The sequence below is a fragment of the Ursus americanus genome, chromosome 26 (genome assembly GCF_024610735.1).
Source record: "Ursus americanus isolate L20-20 chromosome 26, mUrsAme1.1.p, whole genome shotgun sequence".
NCBI classification, from domain to species: domain Eukaryota; kingdom Metazoa; phylum Chordata; class Mammalia; order Carnivora; family Ursidae; genus Ursus; species Ursus americanus.
In genome coordinates, this window is record NC_142152.1 from 10,204,579 (window position 1) to 10,228,928 (window position 24,350).

Below are 24,350 nucleotides of genomic sequence, written 5' to 3' on the forward strand. Positions count from 1 at the left end.
TACGGGACGACCAACACTTCCTCATCCAGGTTTGCAAATGACAGGCAGGGCCAGACACGAGGTGACTGAAATGCCGAGGGGAGCAGGCTCAGAGCCCGCCTGGGACATTTTCTTTCTGGGTGAAACTAACCGGTCCTCAAGAGAGCCAACCCCTGACTTAGACTTCAGTAGCACCTCGTCCAGCTCACAAAAGGAACCACTCCCATCTGTGCAAAGAAGCACAAGGAAGCAAAGCGTTTAATGGATTTGGAGAAGAAGGCCTTCATTTTACATCTTAACAGGTCACTGACAACTTTTCACACTTTATCGAGAGAACCAACGGAGCCATTAGCAAGTCATTTGACCCACTGTCTTTCAAAGCTCTCTAAACTCAGTAAACAACTCTCATAGCTCCAAGAATAGCCCCGGGGATCTGGGACTGTAGCCTGACCGGTCTGCCAGGCAGATTTGCTGGCGGCAGGTGCTTCCCAGCAGTGTCTTGCCAGGGAGCTCCAAGCCGCAGCCAGCTCGGAGCATTTTGAAGGACTTTCTTCCATGTGATTTGCCCCCGGTGGTCCATTTCTGGACCATGTGCTCAGCCTCAGCCGCATATACAAGGAACTGTGCTGTGTACCATGAAGGACAGGAAGCATGGACAGTCTGTCCTCAAGGGTCTTCCCATCCAGTGGGAGATACAAGACATAGATCTAAATAGCTATCATTTAGGGTAGGAAGTGACCAGCAGGGGTGGCCTGGGTGGCTCAGTCGGTTAAGCGTCTGCCTTCAGCTCAGGTCATGATCTCAGGGTCCTGGGATCAAGCCCCATGTCAGGCTCCCTGCTCAGTGGTGAGTCTGCTTCTCCCTCTGCCTCTCCCTCTGTGATCTCTCTGGCTCTCACTCTCTCTCAAATAAATAAATAAATAAAATCTCTTTAAAAAAGTGACCAGTAATTCACAAATATTATGAATTTTTGTACCAGTTAATGAGCACTGGGGATTCAGTAAGGCACAAGACTGGCAGACCCCTGTTCTTACGAAAAGTTCAGGAAGCATTTGTGGAAGGAGGGGAGGTAATAATTGCTCAGCGCTTACTATGGACCAGGCTGTGTGCCAGGCATTTTCTCATTTAATATGCTCTTTACAGGTGTTCTCTTTGGTAGGTGATATTATCCCCCATTTGTAACAAATAAGAAAGGAGGGGCTCAGAGATGTTAGGTGAGTTTCCCAAGGTCACTCAGATGGGGAAGAGCAAAGCTAGGTATCAAACAGAACCATCTGACTTAAAAGATCCTGCTCGTTCAACCTCACCACATTTACGTGCAACATCGTAGGGCCTACCTTCCTTCCGTGCTGTCGTGACTCATCGGGTTCCAGACTGAGGAACTTCGTAGGATACAGCTTGGCAAGCAGTAAGGCATCCACTGCTCCTTTAAGATAAGGACTTGCAGAGCCATGGGCACTCTCGACGGCATGGGGAATCCTTGGTTGGGTCTGTGCCTTCGTGTCCCCTAGCATCATCTGCGGGATCTACTTGTCTCCCTCCCAATAAAATGGGAGACTGACAGGGCAGAAAAGCGAGGATAACAGTGGTTGTCAGGGCTAGAGGTACAAGCTCTGCCCCTTCCTTTAGGATTCTTCCACTAGGGCTGACCAAATACACAGAGTAGACAGCCACTAGCCAGCAAAGCTCAAAGCCAGCGAGACTTCCACCTGAAAAATGCTCTCCCCGCTCCTCCCACCATTTTTCCTTAGTACGAGGGAATTATTTCAATTCCTTCTCTTTCCCTTTCTTTGGAAAAAGAACTCCGGACTTCCGTAGCTTCACAAAGCCTTCAGAAAAGAAGCTAAATTAGTGAGTCAGGACAGCCAGACCCTGCGTGCTCACCTCCCCCAGTAAATCCGGGGTAGCTGGTGAACCACCCCCTGTCCCTCCCCCAGTGTGCCCTGAGTGACTTGCAGCCGCCCCTGGGACGCAGCTTAGACCTGTCCTCCAGAAAGCCTCCTCTGATGAAGCTCAGCAGAGCATGTGTGTGTGTGTGTGTGTGTGTGTGTGTGTACGCCCTGCACGTTCCCACCCCTACCAGCACCCGCACACACGCACACACACACAGTAATACAGCGGTGGCCCTACTGTGTGCTCCCACAGCCCTCCACGCCGCCCCAGCGTGGGGTTTACCACGTGGCATGGTGCCCAGGCCTTGCCCGCGATCCCCTCCCCCACCCTCCAGGACAGGAGAAATTCTAGCCGGTCTTTCTCCCCCCAACACTGAGCGCGGTCCAGGAGCCCGATCAACCCTGGAGTCAGGGAAGGACAGACAGAAGGGAAGTGTCTGCCCACCGTCTCCTCCCCCAGCGTGGCCTCCCTGGGCTGGCACGTCCTCGGGCCGGCGCAATTCCCTGCAGCCAAAGCTGCGGCAGGAGCAAGGGGTGGGCCAGAGGGTCCTGGTCCATAGAGCCGACAGGGCTCCTGTGACAAAGGTCGGAGCCACTGCTGAGGAGCCTCTGCAGGGCCCACAGGGGCCGGAGGATGACAGGCATCTGGCGCTCCCTGCACAGAGGGCCCTGGGCCCGTAGGTCGGGGACGCTCCAGGAGGGTCTCCAGAACAGCCGCGCCTGACCCGCCCGGCCTGGGCTCAGCAGAGGCAGGAAATTCCATGTTGTCACGGTTGGCTCTCTTCCCTTCATTCCTGACCCATGACTAGGTAGTCAATCGGTCAGTAAAGAAAGCACATCTGACGGGCTCCAAGCCTGCGGGGAGAGGAAAACAGAACAGGACCATCTGGGGCCGCTCGGTGTCACCTCCGCTCCCACGGCTTGCCTGACGGGGAAGGACCTCAGTGTTTGCAAGCCCCTCTCCTGTCAGCATCGCCCCGCATGGAGCTGGGTTCACCCCGCCCACAGACACACTTGAAAGCACCCCCGAGGGAGCGACGGCAGCCCCGTGAGCAAGCTGAACACACGTGGATCGGGGCAGACGAGAAAAATCGTCCCTGGTGTCTCCGGAGGCAGCGCTTTTAAATGAGCGCTTTTCAGAGAATGAGCCATTGAGGGGGACCTGGCATCCAGGTAGCCCAGGAACCTGAAACCGAACAAGAGTCCAGTGGGTCCTGAATCAGCAAGTCTGAGCAACAGGCCGGAGAACGGGGCGGCGGCGTGTGCGGGGAGCCGCCATACAGGCTACTGCACAGAACTTTCCTGCACAGCTAATGCTGGGAGGAACCAAAACTGGTCTTTACACGGCATTTGCACATTTTTCGATCAAGTGGGGGGAAAAATCATATTCTCCCTCACACTTTACTTCCTTTTTCTAAAAAGAGATTAAATGGGGGGAGGGGAGAATTTAAATTCCCTCTTTGCATTCACCATGAGGTTGTATTCCTTTTGCATTCCATGTGTTCCATCTCAGCTTAGTTTCACGTTGAGACTTTATTTCATCTCCAGACATGTACAGAGTGGTCGGTATCCCTCTATTCCTTCTCCCTTTTGGACAGCAGTAAGCCTGCTGGGTAAATCAAACCGTCCACTTTGCGCACTGTGTACACCCTTCAGGTCTATGAAAGCAAACCCGGCAACATCTCCTCCTGCCCTAACTTTCAATATTCTAATGAATCAGGTGCGCTAAAACACTGGACTATTTAATTTAAAAAAAAAAAAGCTTTTAAAAAGATTAATGTGAAGCCCTTCTCGTTTCATTATTAGCTTTGCCTTATAGACTATAAAATATGCAGGCGGGTTACTATCGTTGGTTTTCATGATTTTATTGACATTTCAGACACAGACCGAAACAGAGAGATTTCGAACACAGAAGTTGCTCACAGAGTTCTGTACCCTGAAAGGCGGCTCGAACGAAACAAAAGAAAAAAATAACCGAACCAAGAAAGGGTCCAGCATCCTTTTCAAGAGCTTGATATTCGAGGGCCTAATAGGGATCCATGAGTAGCCCCCAGAGTGCCCTTGTGGCTCCAATAATATTCAACTCGGTTGAGAAATTTGGACTTGACTGAGCCCATCTGCTCTCACTGCAGGCCAAGGTTACCTTTCATTTGGAAATCATGCTGTCAGCTTGGTTTAGAATATACATGCGTGAGGCATATGCTTCTCCTTACTGCCCAGGAAGACACTGGCATGGAGAAATGTGAAGCCTCCTGATGAAAGCCTGCATTTATGGACTCTTTTCTTCTCTTCTCCCCTAGTTACTGTGACAGTGGGAGGCAAGCAACACTTGCTCGGGCTGTATGACACCGCGGGACAGGTACAGTTTTGCTATCTTGATTCATTAAGGGTTTGGGAGTGGGGAGAATGATCCATGTGGCTAGGCATATGGGAACACTTGGGACACTTCTGCACTTGGGACAAATTTATTGTCTATCTAAATGACAACCAATGGCACATTTTTAATATCTTAATGACGTTTATAATTACAAAAAACCAAATCATTACATTACTCAAGGTGTTGATGGGCAAATAACAATTCATTCATTGGTTGATGACGATCAATAAACAAATAACATATTTGGCCAAGGGCCTCAATTTCTTCCTACCCACATCAATTCCAAATTCAGGATTAATGATCAATTTTATAAATTTTAGTTTCACCCATTATTTTTTTTCATGTTATATTCTTTGCCCAGCCTTTATTTGAATTGCCTAATGAGCATGGGAAGGTCCAAAAAGAGATGGGGGATGGGGGGGTGGGGGAGGGAGAGGGATTAAGTGTTGGAAAGAAGAAAAGCCAGGATCCTGACTGGTTTCCAAATGTGAGGGTCGAGCCCTGAATAACTGGAGGTTGACTCTAAATTCTCTAAGCTTCTTCAAGTTGGAGAACGTGGCCAACCAGTAATGTACGGCCACAGACTAGAAAGAACCCTCAACATTTAGCAGTTAGCACATGCCCTACTTGGATAAAAATGCCACCTCATCTTTCTTTCCTTACACCCCACACTCCATGAAAAGTTTCTAATGTTACACATTCATGAGTTAAGCAATTGATGGCTGTGGCCCAATTTCTTTGATAGAGCTTTTGTTACCATTGGGTCATTGACTTAGGTCAAAATCAGCGGGTTGTTCAGTCTGTCCAAACGCATATATCTTAAGTCCTTTGGAGTGAACATTGACCATGCTCTATCCCACTGTGATTTTCCTGGTCATTATTCTTTGTAGTTATGCATTTGTCTGGGCCTTTTTTCACAATTATCTGGAGATACGTCTTTTTGCTCAACTTGAAAACTCTGTACTAGGAAAAATAATAAAAATGGCATTCTTTGAGGAATTTCCATGTGTATTCGCAAGGACCATGTACAAATACCTGTGGAACATTAGATGTTAATGTCGGGTAGGCCCTGACAGTGGGGAAGCTGGAAAATCTTGCACCAGACTCAAGACTTCTAAGAGTTCGTGAGTTACCCTTCATTTGCAAATGGTTGTTTTAGCCAGCTGCTTTCAGGAACTGGGGAGTGGAGGAGACTTCTCGCACCCGTATCTAGACACACAACTAGGAAAAGATGCTCCAAATGTCTAAATGGGAAACTTGGTTTGGCTCCTCTGAGTTAAGGTACAAAGGCCTTGGTGCACCTTGCTGCTTGACTGCCCCTCCGCCAGAAAGCCTTCTAGCAATAAAGGTACGCCACTTTTTGGACTGAATTTGCCTACTTTCATTCAGTCATATAGTCATTAGGGTGTCCCCATTTATCAGAAACTCACAGCCTGGAAGAGAGAGGAGTTTACACCCTTCATCCCCATAGTCAGAGTTTATGAATATAATCTAGTATGAAAAGTTCAATACAGCAAGGATTATTGCCTGGCTCTGAAACCTCTCTGTTTCCTTCACCTTCTGGAAAGCTCCCTGTGGCCCTCACATCCATCCAGTGCTCCCCTCTTCTATAGCAATCCATGACAATTGTTAGCTCCTACACATTCACTGTCCTTAGAACAAGCTCCCCAAGCCTCTGTTTAATCTCAAATCCAATAAAACTGTTTAAAAGCTCCTATAAAGTTTAATTATTCTTTCCCACTGCTGTCCTTTTTAGGAAAATTTTTAAATAACACTAGTATAGGACTTGAAGCTCTAAAGCAGTATAAAAATATCCTTAAACTCCAAATTGAAGAAAATAGAATGATCCAAACCTCTGACACAGAAGTGATGGGCACTGATAAAATATCACAACAAGTGGATTACAGATATTTCTTCAACTTAACTTGTACTCTAATGTTTTCCACCAGCTCCTTTGAAAGCTCAAAGGTGGACAAGGTTCATAGCGGAGCATGCAGCCTGGGGAAAAGGAATCAGAACACATCTTGGAGTTCCTTCTAGGCCTAAAATTCTATGATGAGGACTTTTAACAGACTACTTCAAGAAGGCCTAAAATACCTGGAGTAATTATGCAAAATGATTTGAGGCTAGACCCAAGGGAGACCTCCCAGCAGCAAAGGATTATTAAGTATTGGAATGTGTTACACCAAAGGGTGACGAGTAATTCATTTCGTAAATAGTGGAGGTTCTCGAACTTGAGCGGATACCAGAATCACGTGCAGCTTCTGTGAAAACCCAGCCCCTGGGCCCCACTTTCAGAATTTCTGATTCTGTCCATCTGGAGGGGGGTGACAAGAATTTGCATTTCTAACAGGCTTCTTGGTGCTATGGCTGCTGGTGTGTACACCATATTTTAAGAAACACTTCTAGGGGCGTCTGGGTGGCTCAGTCGGTTAAGCATCTGGATCTTGGTCTCAGCTCCAGTCTTTTTTTTTTTTTTTTTTTTTTTTTTTAGTTTTTGGTTCCCATGTTTTTGTTTCTTTTTTTTTTATTTTATTTTTTTTTATTATATTATGTTAGTCACCATACAGTACATCCCTGGTTTCCGATGTACAGCTCAATGCTTCATTAATTGCGTATAACACCCAGTGCACCATGCAATACGTGCCCTCCTCACTACCCATCACCAGTCTATCCCATTCCCCCACCCCCCTCCCCTCTGAAGCCCTCAGTTTGTTTCTCATAGTCCATAGTCTCTCATGGTTCATTCCCCCTTCTGATTACCCCCCCTTTCTTTATCCCTTTCTTCCCCTACCGATCATCCTAGTTCTTATGTTCCATAGATGAGAGAAATCATATGATCATTGTCTTTCTCTGCTTGACTTATTTCACTTAGCATTATGTCCTCCAGTGCGGTCCATGTTGCAGCAAATGTTGAGAACTCGTTCTTTCTGATAGCTGAGTAATATTCCATTGTATATATGGACCACAACTTCTTAATCCATTTGTCTGTTGAAGAGCATCTCGGTTCTTTCCACGATTTGGCTATTGTGGACAATGCTGCTATGAACATTGGGGTGCATATGGCCCTTCTCTTCACTACATCTGTATCTTTGGGGTAAATACCCAGTAGTGCAATGGCTGGGTCATAGAGTTCAGCTCCAGTCTTGATCTTAAGATCATGAGTTCAAGCCTGACGTTGGGGGGAGTGGGGGGGGGGGGGAGAAGAATCACTGTTCCGGAACCTTGCCACTCAAAGTGGTGGTCCACCAGCAGCATCAACATCACCAGGGAGCTTGTCAGGAATGCAGATTCTCAGGCCCCGGCCCCAGCCTACTGCATCTGAAAATTCGTTTTAGGACGATCCCCACATGATCTATATGCAAAGCTCTACTCTAGAAGTCTTTGGGGTCCAAGCATGGCTCTCACATTAGGAGGACGCAGCGGAAAATACCCCTTACCTGAGTTGATTCCCCTGGTTCTACACCATGGCCAATAAGGCTTTGCGACATGATCCCCAAATTCCCATCGCCAGCCTCAGGCAGGATCATCCACTTCCTCAGTTACATTCCAGCAAACGTCACTGAGGTCACAAGGTTAACGAACATTCAACTAATTCAAAAATACTCCTATGGCCAGAGTTACTAAGAAAGGGAGGTGATCTCAAAACCAACTGGTTAATCCCTGAACCGCAAAAAAGAAATAAGTCTGTGAAACCAACTCTAGAAGGCCATCTTGCTGCGAATAATTAGATTTCCTTACACGAACAAACCAGGAAGTAGTGCCCTCATCTCTGTCCGGAGCTGCCTGTGGGTCAGGGTTGATGAAAACCACCTCAAGAGATACATGTTCTGAAAAGTAAAGTGACCGGAACTCGGTATTTCTACCTTCAAAGTCAGTGCTAGACAAAATGATTTAACCCGGCTCCGTCCACATGCTCATATCTAGTCTACCTTGGACACCCCACCAGGCCCCAGCAGGTGCCCCTGAGACAAGCTCCTGGCCCTTCAGAGGCCCACCAAGCATTTGCTAAAGACGGTTGATGAAGAAGTCACACGCATACACATCCAGCCCCCAGCAGCTGCTATTAAACATGAGCTCCCTCCCCAAATCCCTGAAACAAACGAGTATTTGGACTTTGAGTAGAATCCTTTGAAAACGAGTATTTGGACTTTGAGTAGAATCCTTTGAAAACAAAGAGTCTTGGGAACGCTGGTTCATCTGTGAGGTAGAATTCCAAACATTTAAGGCAATGAGGTGAGGGATTTTTCGCAGGCTGACTCTGCACGTTACCCCTCAGCTCACGCTGGAGAGGCAGTAAGGCCGGGCCTGCGTGCCAAATCGCCTGAGGTCATGCCAAGTCATGCCGTACAGCACAGGGCCCTGGTAGCGTAGTACTGAAAGTTTCTCTGAAAGGGGTTTCTAGAGTTCAGAACTTTGGCTCGGCTACAAAGAGCCCCAGAGCCGACTTTTCCATGACGTACTCGCAGGCCAGCATGTTTCGAGTACGTCATTAGAGACCAAGCAGAGAACAGGATGCTGGGGTGGGGACACTACAGCGAAGCCTGGGCATTTGCCAACCGAGGAATGCCAAACTGGGGGCCCGGTCTGTCCCAGGTCATGGCTCAGAGCCAGACATCCTCCAGTCCTGCTCCCAGACACCTAAACGGAGCCTGCCAAGGCAGGAGACATCTTGCCTCCTCCATCATTGGGCCCTTGGCTAACACGAGTCGTGTGGGCAAAGCCCCACCTAGATTGTGGCCCCTCAGGCCTAACCCCAGGGTAGACACATCTCAAAGGCCACATTTGCAAACGTGGCATTGGTGGCACTGCCAGGGAAGAATGGGACTCTCCTGGTGTCAGGAGCTGGGTTTCTCGGCAAGGTGAACCCCCGGGTTCTCTGCACACAAGCCCCACTGGATGGGGGGCTGTCTGTATGTTGGCAAGCATGGAATGATGTCTGTCATGGAGAAGCCACAGCCCCCAGCACCTCAGCTGTCACCAGTGACCAGAGAAGTGTGAGAGGAGAAAGGCCATCAGCCACACACCTCCCTCAGCCAGGACTGCACCCTGCATGTCTTCACCTGTCCCGATTCCTGAACCGCCTCTGCCCCCAAGAGCTTGACGAGGCATGGGAGGCAAGTACAGCTGGGGTTCATTCATGGCAACCCAGGGTCCGCTTGGAAGGACATGAGCCTTCCCTATTGCCATTGGCTGACCCCAAGGGGCCATCTGGAGCACGGAATCTGGTATCAACCCTCCACGGAAAGTTTGCCTAATGCGTCAAAACAAACATTTTCCTCAATGAGCAACTCAACTTTTCCTGCTCATATGCATTTTTTTTTTTTTTTTTTTTTTTTGGCACAAAGAGAGGCAGCAAGAGAGGGAACACAAGCAGGGGGAGTGGGAGAGGAAGAAGCAGGCCTCCCGCTGAGCAGGAAGCCCAATGCAGGGCTTGATCCCAGAGCTCCCAGAGCACTGGGATCATGAACTGAGCTGAAGGCAGATGCTTAACGACTGAGCCCCTGCTCCTATGCATCTTAATGTGGTTTTAGAAGTGTGCAATTTGGAAATCAGGAAGGAGTTTGCTAACATGACAAGTTATCAGTAAAAGTAACCGTAGGACACAATCTTACTTCTCAAATTATTTTTTTAAAAATGGAGCTGTAGGGACATGGATTCACATACAATTAGAGTATGCAGGCATGTGGGTCTTGTTACTATTCAGTTTCGAGAAAGTGAAGTTCAGATTCAGCCCTGGTACCCACTGAGGGCGGGGCCACTGCAGCTGTTGTTCACGGGACTTACTAGTTCAAGACAGTGCTCTAAGTGGTTGACACACACTAATGCATTTTTATTCTCAAACAACCCTACGGAGCAAGCACTGTTATCAACCCCATTCTACAGGTGAAGACACTGAGGCCGAGAGAACTTACCCGATGTCACAGAGAGTCACCGGCAGTGCTGGGATATGAACCCAGAGAAACTGTCTCCCTGGCCCATGCTTTTAAGCACTCTGCTACACTCCCCCCCCTCTGGATGTTGCTCACATTTTCCAAACCAAGCCTGACACATCTGAGTGTACTTATGGGAGAAGATAAAAATGAGGTGTATGCTACAATCTGGGATAAATGTCACTAAACCCAAGAGGACTTGGAAACAGAATTCTATTTCCAATTGAATGTGGGTAGAGGATGGGGTGGGCTTGGGGTTGGTGGGGTCTCAGTGCAACTCTCCTTGTCACTCAAAGTGTGGTCCCTGGACCCACAGCATCAGCATCACCAACAAACTTGTTAGAAATAAATTCTCAGGCTTCATCCCAGATCTGCTGCTGAACGAGTAGCCGCACATTAATAAGACTCGGGAGTGCCTAAAGTCTGAGAAGGACTGGTCGAACTGTTTCCCTTCCTCACCACCTGGACCATGACGCTCTGGCTGTTCCAGACATATGTGGAAGGCATGTGGCCATCTGCCGAGGCTGCCCCTGAACTGCTCTTTCTTCACAGTGGATAGCAGTCATCCTAGAGCACCAGATCTGCCTTCAAACCAGTCTCCCACCTTTGGGGTAAAGATAGTGGAAAGTACTCACAAGCCTACCTTGCCCCAGATCCCTCCCTATCCCCTGAACTCCCCCCATCCACCCCAGCCCCTTGTGCATTTTAGCCCTCCAAAGCCCCACTCAAGCCGTAATTTTAGACTGATACACTGTCTCCTCTAGAAACATTCACGCCGCAGTCTCCATTCTCAGTCTCAACATTGTAAGGGGCCTCAACTACCAGCTAGACCACGTCTCCATTTCCCATAGCCCCTTTACAGCATCTCCACATGCAGTCATCCAAGCTGGGCTCCAAATGTGCCCTGTTGTGGAAAACATATCGGCTGGTACAAATTCAAACCCCCCAACCTCCTCCCACCCAGCCCTCGCTCTCCAGACGACGCTTCCCTTTATACATTCTGAGGCCCTCACCACAGTCATCACTGCAGCCTGTGGCTAGTGGGGGCGACAGGAGCCCTGCCAGCCCACCTGCGAGCCTCCTTTACGGATGTGTTTGCTCTGTGGTGCTGAATAAATCACTCAGTCTGTCTAGAGTCTGGCTTCTTCAACTATGAAATCAGCTGAGGGGACCCGGAAGTACAGTAACCTGGAGTTGTGACATTTGAATTGCAACACGGTCACCTGGAGAGCTTGTAACACAGATGGTTGGGGGGGGGGGGGGTGGTCCGCAGCCGCAGGAGGGCTGGGCAGGGCCTGAGGATGTGCATCCCTTACACACTCCCAGGCCAAGGCTGCCAGGCAGGGTCACACTTGGGGAGCCCCTGCACGAACCGAGCTCTAAAACCTCTTTCTGCCCTGCTCTGATCCAGTCAAATAAATATTCTATTATCACAGAGCTAACAAAGAGCAAGAGAAACTTGGCCGGCCTCACTTCCAAATAAACGGAGTTACTTCTACATTTTCGTTTTCTTTCCCCCAAGTGGAGAATCAATTCTTATTCACCTTCTAGGCTTCATAAAGCATCTTTAACAGTGCAGGAGACAATTAATCCATCTTTTTGAATGGAGTTACACAGTAGAACTGAGGCTTCTAAGGAAGAGATACCCAGAATACCGAGAAAGATAAAGCCCCACGACGGACAAAGGGCCCTGGCTACCCTGCCAGGAGTAAATGATCAAAACCCCAACCTCCTCTCACACTCCCACCTACAGGCCCCGCAGCAACCCATGGTCTTCTTAGCTCTTCCCGAATGGAAGCAGAATTGCTTTGATAGCTTCTGGGTATAGAATCAAATAAACATGATCCTTTCAGACCACTAGATAGCTGTTCCTACCTTATCTCGTTGGGACACGGCTGTGCAGGTCTTGGTTTCCGGCTTTGAGGTTTTAAATATACAGTGTCTGCTGCCATCTGGTGGTCTTTACTAGCAACTGCAGGCCATGAAATACCAAACCTGCAAAGTCCAACATTTCTGAGATTCCTGGGTAAAGCATGAGTCTGTATTAAGATTCCCAGATAACTGAATTTAAAAAAAAAAATGCTTAAACTGTCACTTAAAGTTCTGAGCTGAAACAAATAATGTGGTCACCATTAAGAGCTGCAGCTGGATTCAGGCTAAATAGCCCACCCCTCTTTCAATAGTTCTAAGACATTAGCTCATTACCAATCTTCCCTAAAACTTAACTTCCTCTTCGATGAAATACGGATATGGATGCTGCCATCTCTCCAGTGCTATTGTGAAGATTCAACAAGGTATTGCATGTAAGTGCCTGAAACAATGCCTGGCCCTTCTTGCCAAGCCCTTAACGCAACCTCAGCAATGAGGAAGATAAGGATGATGCAAATCAGTTATTCTCAATTCCACGTCAATTCCAAACCGATGACACCAGAAGGCCCGGATACCCCAGCCCGCTCTCCAAAAACTGTGATTCAATCGGTCCTGAAGTGTGGGGAGAGAGGCAGGTAGTTGGCTAGCAGGGTGTAGGGATATTATTAAAGTTCCCCAGGTGATTCTAGTGAAAACTCGGCTATAAATGACCGACGGAAAGCCATGTGCTCGTTTGCAGGTCACTGCACCACTCCGTGAGCGGCATGTACGGACTGTGTGCTGTGGACAGGGTGTAAGTAGGGCATGAGAAAAAAACAGCGTGGTCCCTGATCCATTTATCACAATCCAAATGGGAGGATGAAGTGGCAGAGAGCAGGTGGTATCACGAACATCTGTAAGTTATGGCCTGGAAAGAACCCGAAGCCTCACAGCTGCTCCCTAAGGGAAAGCCCCAGAGGGAAAGGAGAGCAGTGCAGAGACCATGGGCAAGAAGGTTTGGTTACAGGGCTCTCGTATAAAGAAGAGGGGATAGTGACAAGAAATGAGCTGTCCACTTCCCCACTGCCTTGCCACCACCAAAACACACACACACACACACACACACACACACACACACAGAACAATTTAGCTGCTATGCAACCAGCAGGCCCCGCCCAACAGCCCAGTATGACCAGTGTTTAATCAGCAGTGCACCCAACTCTGATGATTTGCTTAATAGAAATGTGATCAATGAGCCACTATAACTGATTTTCTCAATTCTTTTAGTTCACTTTTCAGGACTTAGGATTTTTCAGCATCCTTGCCATCTTACACCGATTTTGTTTAGATAATTAAAACTTTTGCTTAGGTTGTAGTAGGATTAGCAGTGGTAATAGCTGCAGCCTGTGTGCTGAGTCCCTGCGGGCTGGGTACTTGGAGTAGCTCAACAGTCGATCAGCGCGTGCCCACCCACCAGGGACTTCCTTCCAGTCACACGTGTAGGTACATACTACTCCTTTTTCATAAAGACATCCTGAGAGTCAACAGAAGGATAGCAAGGTGGATATTTTTAAATATCCATCACGTATCAAGTTTAAAAAATCACGTGGCACAACAATTGAACTATGCGATCTATTTATCTTTTTTAAACTAAATAAGTAAATATATAAAATGCAGAAGGATACTGTTAAATCATGGCTCCCTCTGGGAAGAGAGAAAAACTAGTAGAGATCACATACAGGGTGAAAACAAGCTTTCAGTTCTACTCTCTGTATTACTCTAGGTAATGTTTGGATTTTTGCAATGAACATATATGGGTTTTATCATTTTTTTTAAATGTTCGGAAGAGTAGTCAGGACCCTAATAAATTAATGGCTATGTCGCCCATGTCTATGCGTGGGATAAGTGTGAACATACAGGTTTCCTTGCCCTATGTATGTCTAGGGTGTGCGTGTACATGGTGTCTACACATACATGAAGTATGCATGGTGTGTCTGACCAGTATGTCAAGTGCGGGGTGTGCAGACATGAACGTCTCCGTAGCATATACAGTGTAAGTATACACACACATGAAATTACTTTTGGCTTATGTGTTACTAAAGTGTATGAAAATATAAAACGTTATATTGAAATAGCAGATTTACCATAGAATCTCCTGCACTTCACATACAAAAGGTACTTGCTGACATTTTCCCAAAGTTGAGATGATCCGATGTTTTGCTTTGTCTTTATCGTCTCCCACTAAAACAGCATACACATAAACATCTTACGTAACCAGGAACTCTTCAACCAGAGCATATTCTGATCTGAAAAGTGTTTGGGGGAAAAAAATAATTAATCTGGTATTTTATTTACTGGGCCACCTTATGGCCTCTAGGTAGACTTGGAAGGAAATCCCAAATGCTGAACTCTAAACCCCCACACAGTATTATTTCTACAAAATTGTGGTGTCCGATATGGCAACCACTCTTTGCTTTACATTTACAGCTAGCTTATTCTAAATTAAATTTGCTTACAATTTTTAAAGATTGTATAAGAGAATCGCTGTGCTTTGACCAATGGCACACTAATTTAAATCATATTCAATACGACATAATTCCAATGCGACAGGGAATTGCCATAATCCTTGTTGAATTATATACATTAAACAGGTGGACTTTTTAGTATGTAAATTATTTCATTAACGCTACTTAAAAAAATTATTTTCAAGTTCTTCTTTAAAAGGGAGCAATTTACAATCTCTATCCACAAGGAAAAGGTGTTTTCCTGACTGACGGCTCCCTTATTTCTAGTAATACCTGGAGGGAATCACCAGATCCCAGGGCTGGGAAGGAACCGGGTCACAAGGCACTGCAGTGGAGTCTTGCCCCGGACACCCAACCACAGGGACCCGCCTTTTCCTAAGCTGTACAAACCTTTGCTCTTCTTCCTGCAGGAGGATTACAACCAGCTGAGGCCGCTCTCCTACCCCAACACCGATGTGTTTCTGATCTGCTTCTCCGTCGTGAATCCTGCCTCTTACCACAATGTCCAGGAGGAATGGGTCCCAGAGCTGAAGGACTGCATGCCTCATGTGCCTTACGTCCTCATAGGGACCCAGGTTAGAGGCGGCAATGGCGGGTGGGGTCTGCAGGGCAGGAGGGCAGCAAAAAAGGAAAGACAATTTAGGTGTCTCCTGACCATCTTATTTCGCCAACACAAGAGAACAGTATCTCAGATACATCAATCCGAAAAACAGCCTTTCTTAAGATCTGCATGATTATTTAGCCTGTGGTCAAAAAAACAATAGAGCTATTTAATGTGAAGCAGGAGGTTTCGATGTGGTCTTTAAAAATTAATCTCTCTGCTTTTTATTTTTAAATAACGAAGTACTTTTTGAAGTAAACACCCTTCTCCAGCCCTGAGTGGGAGGAATGAGGTGGGATGTCAATCACACTTACTGCCTATTTTTTTTCATCTGAAATCTACAATTGTTTGGAAGACATAAAATAGGTGTGAATGTCAAAATGACCCCAGCAGTCCGAATGGGCACATTATGACAGGAACTTCTTACCACCACTGGAAAAGGAAGACAGAAATTCATTCTTCTCTGTTCCCTTGAAACCTCTTGGTCTTCCGGATCTTAGGAAAGAAGTTAAAAACAGATGCACCAGATAAACAAACCTGTGATTGTCAAAGGCTTTGAAGTGTTTCGAAAGCTAATAAAGTTCTATAATTTGAATTTCCAACATAAGCCAATTGCACAAATGTGTTCAAGATTGTTCCTACTTTTTATAGTTTTGAAAGAATTGTGTTCTTTGCTACGTTAAAACCTAAATTACTATCCAAAGACACAGAAATGTAATAATACATTTTTATTGTTTTTTATACATTTTTATTGTCATCTGTTTCATATGCCCCTGCTTTCTATTTCTCATTTTACATTGTTTAACAGAGAGAAACTTTTAAAAATAATAAAAGGACTTCCCAGAGAAGATATGGACAGATAATTAACACATCTAAAAGTCAGAGTATAGTTAATGCTTCAACTCTGAAAGATCATTGTTTAAATGCAATCTTTTTTTTTTTTAAGATTTATTTATTTATTTATTTATTCGACAGAGACAGAGTCAGCCAGCGAGAGAGGGAACACAAGCAGGGGGAGTGGGAGAGGAAGAAGCAGGCTCATAGCGGAGGAGCCTGATGTGGGGCTCGATCCCAGGAATCCGGGATCACGCCCTGAGCCGAAGGCAGACGCTTAACCGCTGTGCCAACCAGGCGCCCCAAAATGCAATCTTTTACCTTAACTCCAGATGATAATGTTTGGCCATATTGATGGAGCCTGGATCCCCGTTGCCAAAATATGTAACAGGACATAAACACCTTTGTGCAATTTGAGCTGATTTTACCATTGGTGGGCACTGCATTGAACAATCAAGACCAAAAAAGAAAAAACCCACAAGTTAGTAAACCTGAGCAATGTGCTTATAAATGGAACTCTAAGATATGAATATACTGGTTTTTCTTTACAATTCAAGCCCACATTTACACCCATTCATGGATGCCTAGGTTCACACACACAGTGAGATTTTAAAGCAACTAAAATATTTAATTAAATTATCAAAACTAATCCAAACCTATATGCCATTTTCAAAGTAGTCTTGCCTTTGAAAAGATTAATGCTTATTCTTTGAGCAGAGCCTTTGGGAATTCCTCTTTAGGACGTGCCTTCAGAGCCTGCAGTGACATTCCTTAGAATATCCTCACAGGAAGCAAATCTTTATCCCAGTGAGGGTGAAGACAAAGATGTGTTCAGAGCCAGGAAACAGACTACTAAGAAATGAGTAATACAATTTGGGATGAAATGAGGCATCACTGTAAGGAAATAAAACGGATCGATCATCGTGCATCTCCTATAAGTGCGATCTAAAAAAGGAAATTTCAGAAATGCCTGAGACAACCATGGGATACTTGGAGTAAGTCCTCAGCTCCCAGAGGACTTGCTTTTGAAGAAGAAAGTACATGGAAAGCCTGATGTTTACATTTACAAAGAAAGTGCTTTACTTTTTTAGATGTAACATGGGTATGTGTGTGTGCCTCCTTAAAGAAAAGTAAGCCACTTCATAGATCATAAGCTGGGGGGGGGGGGCGGGGGACTCTACCATGTCACAGTTTAAAATCGCGGTTAAAATCGCTGGTTAGGTCTGAACAAAATAAGTGAGTTTATCACATGTGGTTTTTTGGGGGTTTTTTTGTTTTGTTTTGTTTTTTGCCAGATTGATCTCCGCGATGACCCCAAAACCTTGGCCCGTTTGCTGTATATGAAAGAGAAACCTCTCACTTACGAGCATGGTGTGAAGCTTGCAAAAGCGGTACAGTCAGATTTGAATTTCATTTTAAATATATGCTGAGACAAGAATTTGGTGTATGATTTGGAAGGGGTGAGCCGCGTAGGCTTTTGCTGTAAAGTGCACCGTGTTCAAGGACCTTCCGCCTGCTTCACGCTGTCCCCTCTGTTCTAGGTAGGCTGGAAGGGACCATTTGGTGGTTAGCATTCTTCCCAGCCACCATTGTCTGTTCCTTGTTAGGAAAGAAACTTGGTGAATTTAAACCACTGAAGCACTTATCATTTGATTTAACAACCTTCCGAATATCCAGTGGCTGTATTTAGTGTGAATAAGGGGAGTCATTAGATATATATTTGTATATCTCACTGCTTGTTATCAATGCAATTCATTGAAATGACCCCATAAAAGGCACTTTGTGATTTCCTTGGGAAAAACAGAGTAGCGTCTGGTAGGGTTGTATTCGTTCACTATCTAATGAACAGCCACTCTGAGAGGCTGGATTGTGCCACAAACAGCGTCTAGAAGATCAGCATAGACCAGAAGGTAACCAGCTGCTGACAGTCAGTCACAACTAGCTCACAGCTGGGACTGTTTTCACCGACCTTTCTCCGTTCTTGAGAGCGTCGCATGAATGGTGATTCTGACGGGGGAATTTTTTAGACCAAATCTTTGTCTCCCAGTCACCACCCAGATGTGTACAAAAGCAGACGCCAAAATGGACACAAGAGGAGGAGGTGTTTTATGCAAGAGGAGGCTTTGCAATCATATTTCCATTACCTCAGTCCACCTCATTGATTTAGTCACAAACCCCTAGGCCCAGGCTAGAGGTTTCAGAAATTGCTCTTTTTCTAAAGAACCAAAGCTTCTGGGGGCGCCTGGGTGGGTCAGTCATCTGAACATCTGACTCTTGGTTTCAGCTCAGGTCATGATCTCGTGGTCATGAGATCGAGCCCCAAGTCGGGCTCTGAGCTCAGCGGGGAGTCGGCTTGAGATGGTCTCTCAGCCCCCACCCAACACACTCGTGCTCGTGCTCTCTCTCTCTCCCAAATAAATAGATCAATAAAATCTTTAAGTAACTAAAGTTTCTAAAGTAACTAACCCTGCAAAATGCATTCCCTGGGCAGAGGAGTCACCCTTTTAAACCGGTCAGGAAGGAACCTACAAATTCTTCCCGAATAAAAATGTATGCATTTCTCTTCTTAAAATGTTCTTCTAGGCACCAAGACTAAGCGATACACTCAAATAGAAATGAATTAAATAGAACTATTGTTTTATGGATGCAATACATGAGAATGTCTCATACATACTTGAGACAACACTTCCTACTTCCGTGAATATCATGTCAGGACTACCCATTCGAGCCATTCATTGAGTTCTCGCGATACTAAGCACTTCACAGGCTCTGTCTCATTTCAGCCTCTTGGTAACCCTCTGAAGCAGACAGTGTTTGTCTCCCCTTGCAGGTGAGGAAACAGAGTCTTAGGGAGATGACCATGTTGGATTCACACAGCTGATAACCACATGAGCGACTTTAATCCGGATCTGTGGATGTCACCCCTGTGCACCTGACCACGGTGTAAACTGTCTCCTCCAACCATTTATTTTGCCTCCTGTAAAATGGGTACACGCCTATAGGTTCTTCTACCTCCTCCTCACACATTCCAGTTAACTTCCCTCACTAAGGCACACAGACATATGGCTCCACAGACAATTGTATGTGAGTCCCAGCTACACGTTTTTCACAACCCGGAGGTCCCCCCAGAGAATCAGCTGGTGCGTTTTGCAGGAGCTTGGTCTCTGTGTCCCTTGCTTCTGTCCTATCTCCACCAACATGTTGTCGGCGTCCTGGCCTGACTTCTCATTTAGGAAGTTGTTTTTCCCTCTGAAAAGAAGCCACTCCACAGCCGCCATCTCGTTTCATACTTATTTTAGGAACAATGGCTGAGTTCACCACTCTGTTGCCTTTTGCCAGTTTCTCCTAGCAACTGCTCTCAGAAACGGAGCGAATCATGTTTAGCTTACAAAATCCAATTTAGAAGAAATCCAAGCAAGAGTTTAACTTGTTTCATCACAATGCATGTAATTATAGAGATGCTCTAAGTTTCTCTGCTCCCTGACTTTCCTGTCAAGTAGCTCATAATAACAGCAAGCATCTACGGAGCGTTTGCCGTGTGCTGGGCTTTATGCCAAGCGCTCTGCATGCCTTGTCTTAATTAATCCTCACAGCGACCCCCTGAGGTGTGTGTATTACTAGCTCCACTTTCCTAGAGGAAACTGAGGCTCGGAGAGGCGAAGGCACAGCTGGGCTATGAAACCGCTTTAACCCCCATGCTCCTCTGCTTCCCTCCTCTATTCTGAAAAAAAAAAAAAAAACCCTTAGGTTTGGGGCTTCTTTTTTATATACTGAAGCCCTGTATTTTAATGTGCATATTCTCCCCATAGTTTAAATGCTTTGCTAGTTCAGATTTTTCATATTCGGTTCCTTTTGTTCAGTACTTTTCAACGTCCAAAGCATTTTTCATCCATCAATCTCTTTTTAGTCTCAAAGGGCATTTTATTTTTAAAGGATATTTTCATATCATACATATTTACAATTCTTTACACTTGTCAAACATCAACCACATTTGCATAAATATTTTGTACCAATTGATGATAAATATTCATTTTTGTCCTTCTACTTGTTTGATCCTCCCTCTTCTTGTCATTATTGCATTTCTTAATCTCCAGCCAGCTTTCCTCATTTGCGCATGTCCTTACTATCACTGGGTTTACTTGTCAGTAACTGACCGAACACCCGGCATGTGCTGGGCGCCTTGCTACACCATAGCTCAAAGATTATAGTTCTCTGTGCATTCTCTTTCCCAAGTCCATTTGACACAACCTAAACCTGTATTTTCTGACTTCAGACTTCCTGAGGTATTCCTTGACAAAACGTTTTGCTTTGTTCAGCCTCCAGCCTCTTTCTGGCCTCTCCTGCTATCCCCTTCACCCTGTGCTTTTCTTACTGCTGTTCTCACTCTTTGTCTTGGTACCTGTTTCCCGTTGGCTTTGGAACAAGTCTGCTTAAACCAGTGGGTTTAAAACAGCAAAATTGCTGCAGAAATCCTGTAATCAATGTTCAATCATCTTTTTTTTTTAAGACTTATTTATTTTAAGACTTATTTATTTATTTATTTATTTATTTATTTATTTATTTAAGAGAGAGCAGGAGGCAGAGGGAGAGAAAATCTGAAGCAGACTCTGCGCTGAGCACAGAGCCCGACACGGGGCTCGATCCCACGACCGTGAGATCATGACCTGAGCCGAAACCAAGAGTCAGACGCTTAACTGACTGAGTCACCCAGGCGTTACTCAATGTTTAATCATCTTAATCAACCGGGGTCTTTAATACCCACCTACTGGGGCGCCTGGGTGGCTCAGGTGTTTAAGCGTCTACCTTCGGCTCAGGTCATGATCACAGGGTTCCTGCATCAGGTTTCCTGCTCAGCGAGGAGTTTTCTTCCCCCTCTGCTTCTCCCTCTGCTTCTCCCCCTGGCTCCTGCTTTTTCCTTCTCTCTCTCTCTCTCTCTGTTAAATAAACAAACAAAATCTTAAATAATAATAATTCCCACCTACTAACTGCAAAACTCACTGCTACCCTCCTTGTTTTGTGTGCCAGCCATTTCTTCTTTCTCTCATGGCCACTGAAAATTGGTTATTTCACTGCTGGGGTCTGGGTTGCCAAAATGAAGCCCCTTCCCTCAAGAGGCCCCTAGACCAGAAGAGGAGGGTGACCAGCAAACAAAAGCCTGTCCCCTGAATGAATACTTAGTACTGAGGTAGCAGAGAAAGGGGAGTGATGGACACATTCAGGAAAGGAGGATTCCAAGACAACTTCTCAGAGCAGGTGACATCTGAGCCAGGTTTGAAGAATAAGGGCCAGTTTGTCGGATGGACAACTGGGGACTAGGGAGAAAAAAATTCCAAATAGAGAGACCAGTACATGTAAAGGCATCCTTTAAAGCACAGGGAGTACAGTGGGAAGTGATGAGCAAAATTCCACCCACAAATGCTTTCATCAGTCCACACATGTATTTTTAATGTGATTTAGTGGCCAACATTGAACAATGGAAAGTTCTCATGAAGATACATACACATTTCTGGCTTCTTTAAAAAAATCAGAAGGTCTGGCAACGCTAGGCCAGCATTTCCTCATCAACTGCAACCCTAACCCTTCAACAGTCTTTTAGACAAGGTACATACCCTTCAGTTTGCCACAATCCCCACCACTCCACATTAACCTACACTCGAGCAGTGCACGCACATTATCTATCCACCCCTGAGCTGGCAATCTCTGCTTTATAATCTTACAAAAAATCAGCTGCAAATCCATCCAGCCTAGAAACATTTTTCCTCTTTGAGCAATTTGTTACGATGAAATTATCGCACAAGCTGTTGGGTTCCTTTTCCTTTTCTTGGCTTTCAAGTTGCCTGCACCTTTCCTAATTCTTAATAAGAGAGAAAAAACTTCTCGGTTATTCACTGGTTGTTTAGATACCAGCTTCCTCTGTTTATTCCACTAATATTTTCTCTTCTCTCCATTTATAGGAAATGCCTCGCTCTTTGGCCCAATCCTCCCTCATCGCCCTCACTACATCCAAAACAACGTCTCCATTTGTTCATTAGTTTTGCTCTTTCGGCCACATTTCTTTTCCTGTGCTAGAGGCAGCCCCACAGAGTGGTTAAGACTCTGGCTCACAGGACAGACAGATTCAAACCTCTGACATTGTTTTCGTTGTGTGCCGTTCCAGAGGTAACCTCTTCACTCTAGCGTCAGTTTGCTGAGCTCCAAATGAGAATGGTGACAGACTTACCTCGCAAAGTCCTTACAGCGATTAAGTGACCCAATGAAATGTGAGGTCCAGCTCAGCAAACTATAGTTGTCATTACATTCACGTGCCTCTGGGAAGCATCTATGGCTGGGAAGATCTCTTTGCCTTTATTCCTTCCAGTTACGCTCTATTTTATTCTAGAACTTGTCCCACCTCCGCAAGGACAACCTGGAAGAAGTAGGAGATTTTCTTTCACTAGATTGGTCACTGTGGGTTTTATTTGTCCATTTGTTTGTTTGCTTAATTTCTTCTTGTCAGACTCTTGTCTGTTCTGTACATGTCTGATAAATTGCCCAGCTTTGGGGTGATAAATTCCAGCTATTAAAAAGCTATGAGAAAAGTGTTCTCTCAGTGTACATTCCTCAATCTCTACTTTTTTTCTGGAAAATAAGTCATTTTGGCAAAGCATGTCACAGATTGCTAACATGTGTATCTAAACAAGCATCCACAAATCCTGGGCTCTTACGGATCATTCTAAATATTTGGCTATGTAGGTCCCTTTGCTCCAAGAGGCAGAGGAAGCTGTAAGGAAAGCCATGTTTCCTTGAGACAGCTTTCCATTGCACACCATTGAGGTCGTAAATGAGGTGGTTTCTTTTTAGCTATGTCTATAACGTGGCTGTGCCTTTTCCCTGAACCCGGTGATGAAGTCTTCTCTCTGACCCTCAGAGCCCTTGATACATGGTTAACAAAATAGCTGCTTTCTAACTGGGTTCTGTTTCTCACACATATTTCCCAAATCACACCCCAAATCCGTTTGCTACTTTTCCTGGAACTATCAGTCCGAAACAATGTTCTATTAACCCAGTTACACAATAATGCCTTGATCCACTGTTTCATTATCTTCAGAAATATCCAAATGGGGACAGACACAGGTGGGCGTCTCCTCCACCTCCAGAAAGCAAGCCCTGCCATGCGGCTCACCACACTCTGGAGGGAGGACGACACCATACCCCCGCCCAGAGCCCCACGTGTGAACTGAGCCCAGCTCTCCTGTAATCTCCGGAATTGAGGGAGGCTTGTGATCTTAGTGGGGAGGCATTCCAGATAGAACGGCCGCACAGCACTCTCTGGGTATTTTTTCAGGATGACAGAGAAGAGGCAGGACATTACAAGCAGTTGTTCAGTTGACATCTTTCTTCTCTAGAGTGGTGTACGTTTCACATGTTCATAGCAAGCACTGGCTACAATCCCAAAATGTAATCGATGACATTTCATGACATTATTAGGAAAACTTTCTCTATTTTTTATCCATATTTTGCATCCAACTGTTTTTAACCATTTAAAAAAGTCAATTTTTGATTGTTTGTTTCAGTGGTAGAGTTTAGTGATTCATCAGTTGCATATAAAAAAGCCATTTTTTAATCCAAAGGCCAAACCGTGGTTAAAATGAAACCATAAGATAGTTTTTTAATATCCAACATCTTTTCTGTGGGTATTTTCCTTTAGCTCATACAGTATCTATTCTTTATAGGGAAAAAAAGGTGCATAATATCTGGACCCAACCAGAAAAACTTTATTTCATGCTTAATTTTTGATCAGTTTCTTTTTTTTTAAGATTTTATTGATTGATTGATTGATTGATTTGAGAGAGAACGCGAGAGAGCACAAGCAGGGGGAGCTGCAGAGGGAGAAGGAGAAGAGGGAGAAGCCCACGTGGGGCTCGATCCCAGGCTGAGCTGAAGGCAGATGCTTAATCGACTGAGCCCCCCAGGTGCCCCACGCAGAGCTGAGTGATGAGGGTAACTGTGGAGGAACAAAGAAAAGAACACACGCCAAGAGACCCAGATTCTGGTCTAGTTCTTTCACTTTCTGGTTGGGTGCCCTTAAATAAAACATTTTACCTTCTGGGGCTGTTCTCACTCTACCCTAAGCTAAACTACAAATTCCTTTAGTCCACACTGCAAACTGGCTGGTCGCTGCCAAAGAAATCACACATTAGTGTCTTGGTTGGCCCACAGAGTATTTTTTAAATTGGTAATTATCAACTAAAAATCCGAAAGTCCAACTGTACAAAGACGGGCAAGAGGGAAGCATGGGAACGATGGTCCACAGCAGAGTAAGACTGCCAGCCCTAGAGGGGATGTGTGCTTCATGTCTGCCATAGTTTCCACCTGTCCCTC

At 45.5% G+C, this 24,350-nt stretch overlaps 1 protein-coding gene across 1 annotated transcript in view; it reads left to right on the forward strand.

Moving 5' to 3' along the window:
* RHOJ (ras homolog family member J) overlaps window positions 1–24,350 on the forward strand; it is an 84,469-nt gene that overhangs the window by 53,017 nt on the left and 7,102 nt on the right. Inside the window, exons 2-4 of the mRNA XM_045810371.2 lie at window positions 4,172–4,230; window positions 14,965–15,129; window positions 17,285–17,380. Coding sequence (XP_045666327.1) covers window positions 4,172–4,230; window positions 14,965–15,129; window positions 17,285–17,380 — 320 coding nt within the window. The remainder of the gene's footprint in view (window positions 1–4,171; window positions 4,231–14,964; window positions 15,130–17,284; window positions 17,381–24,350) is intronic.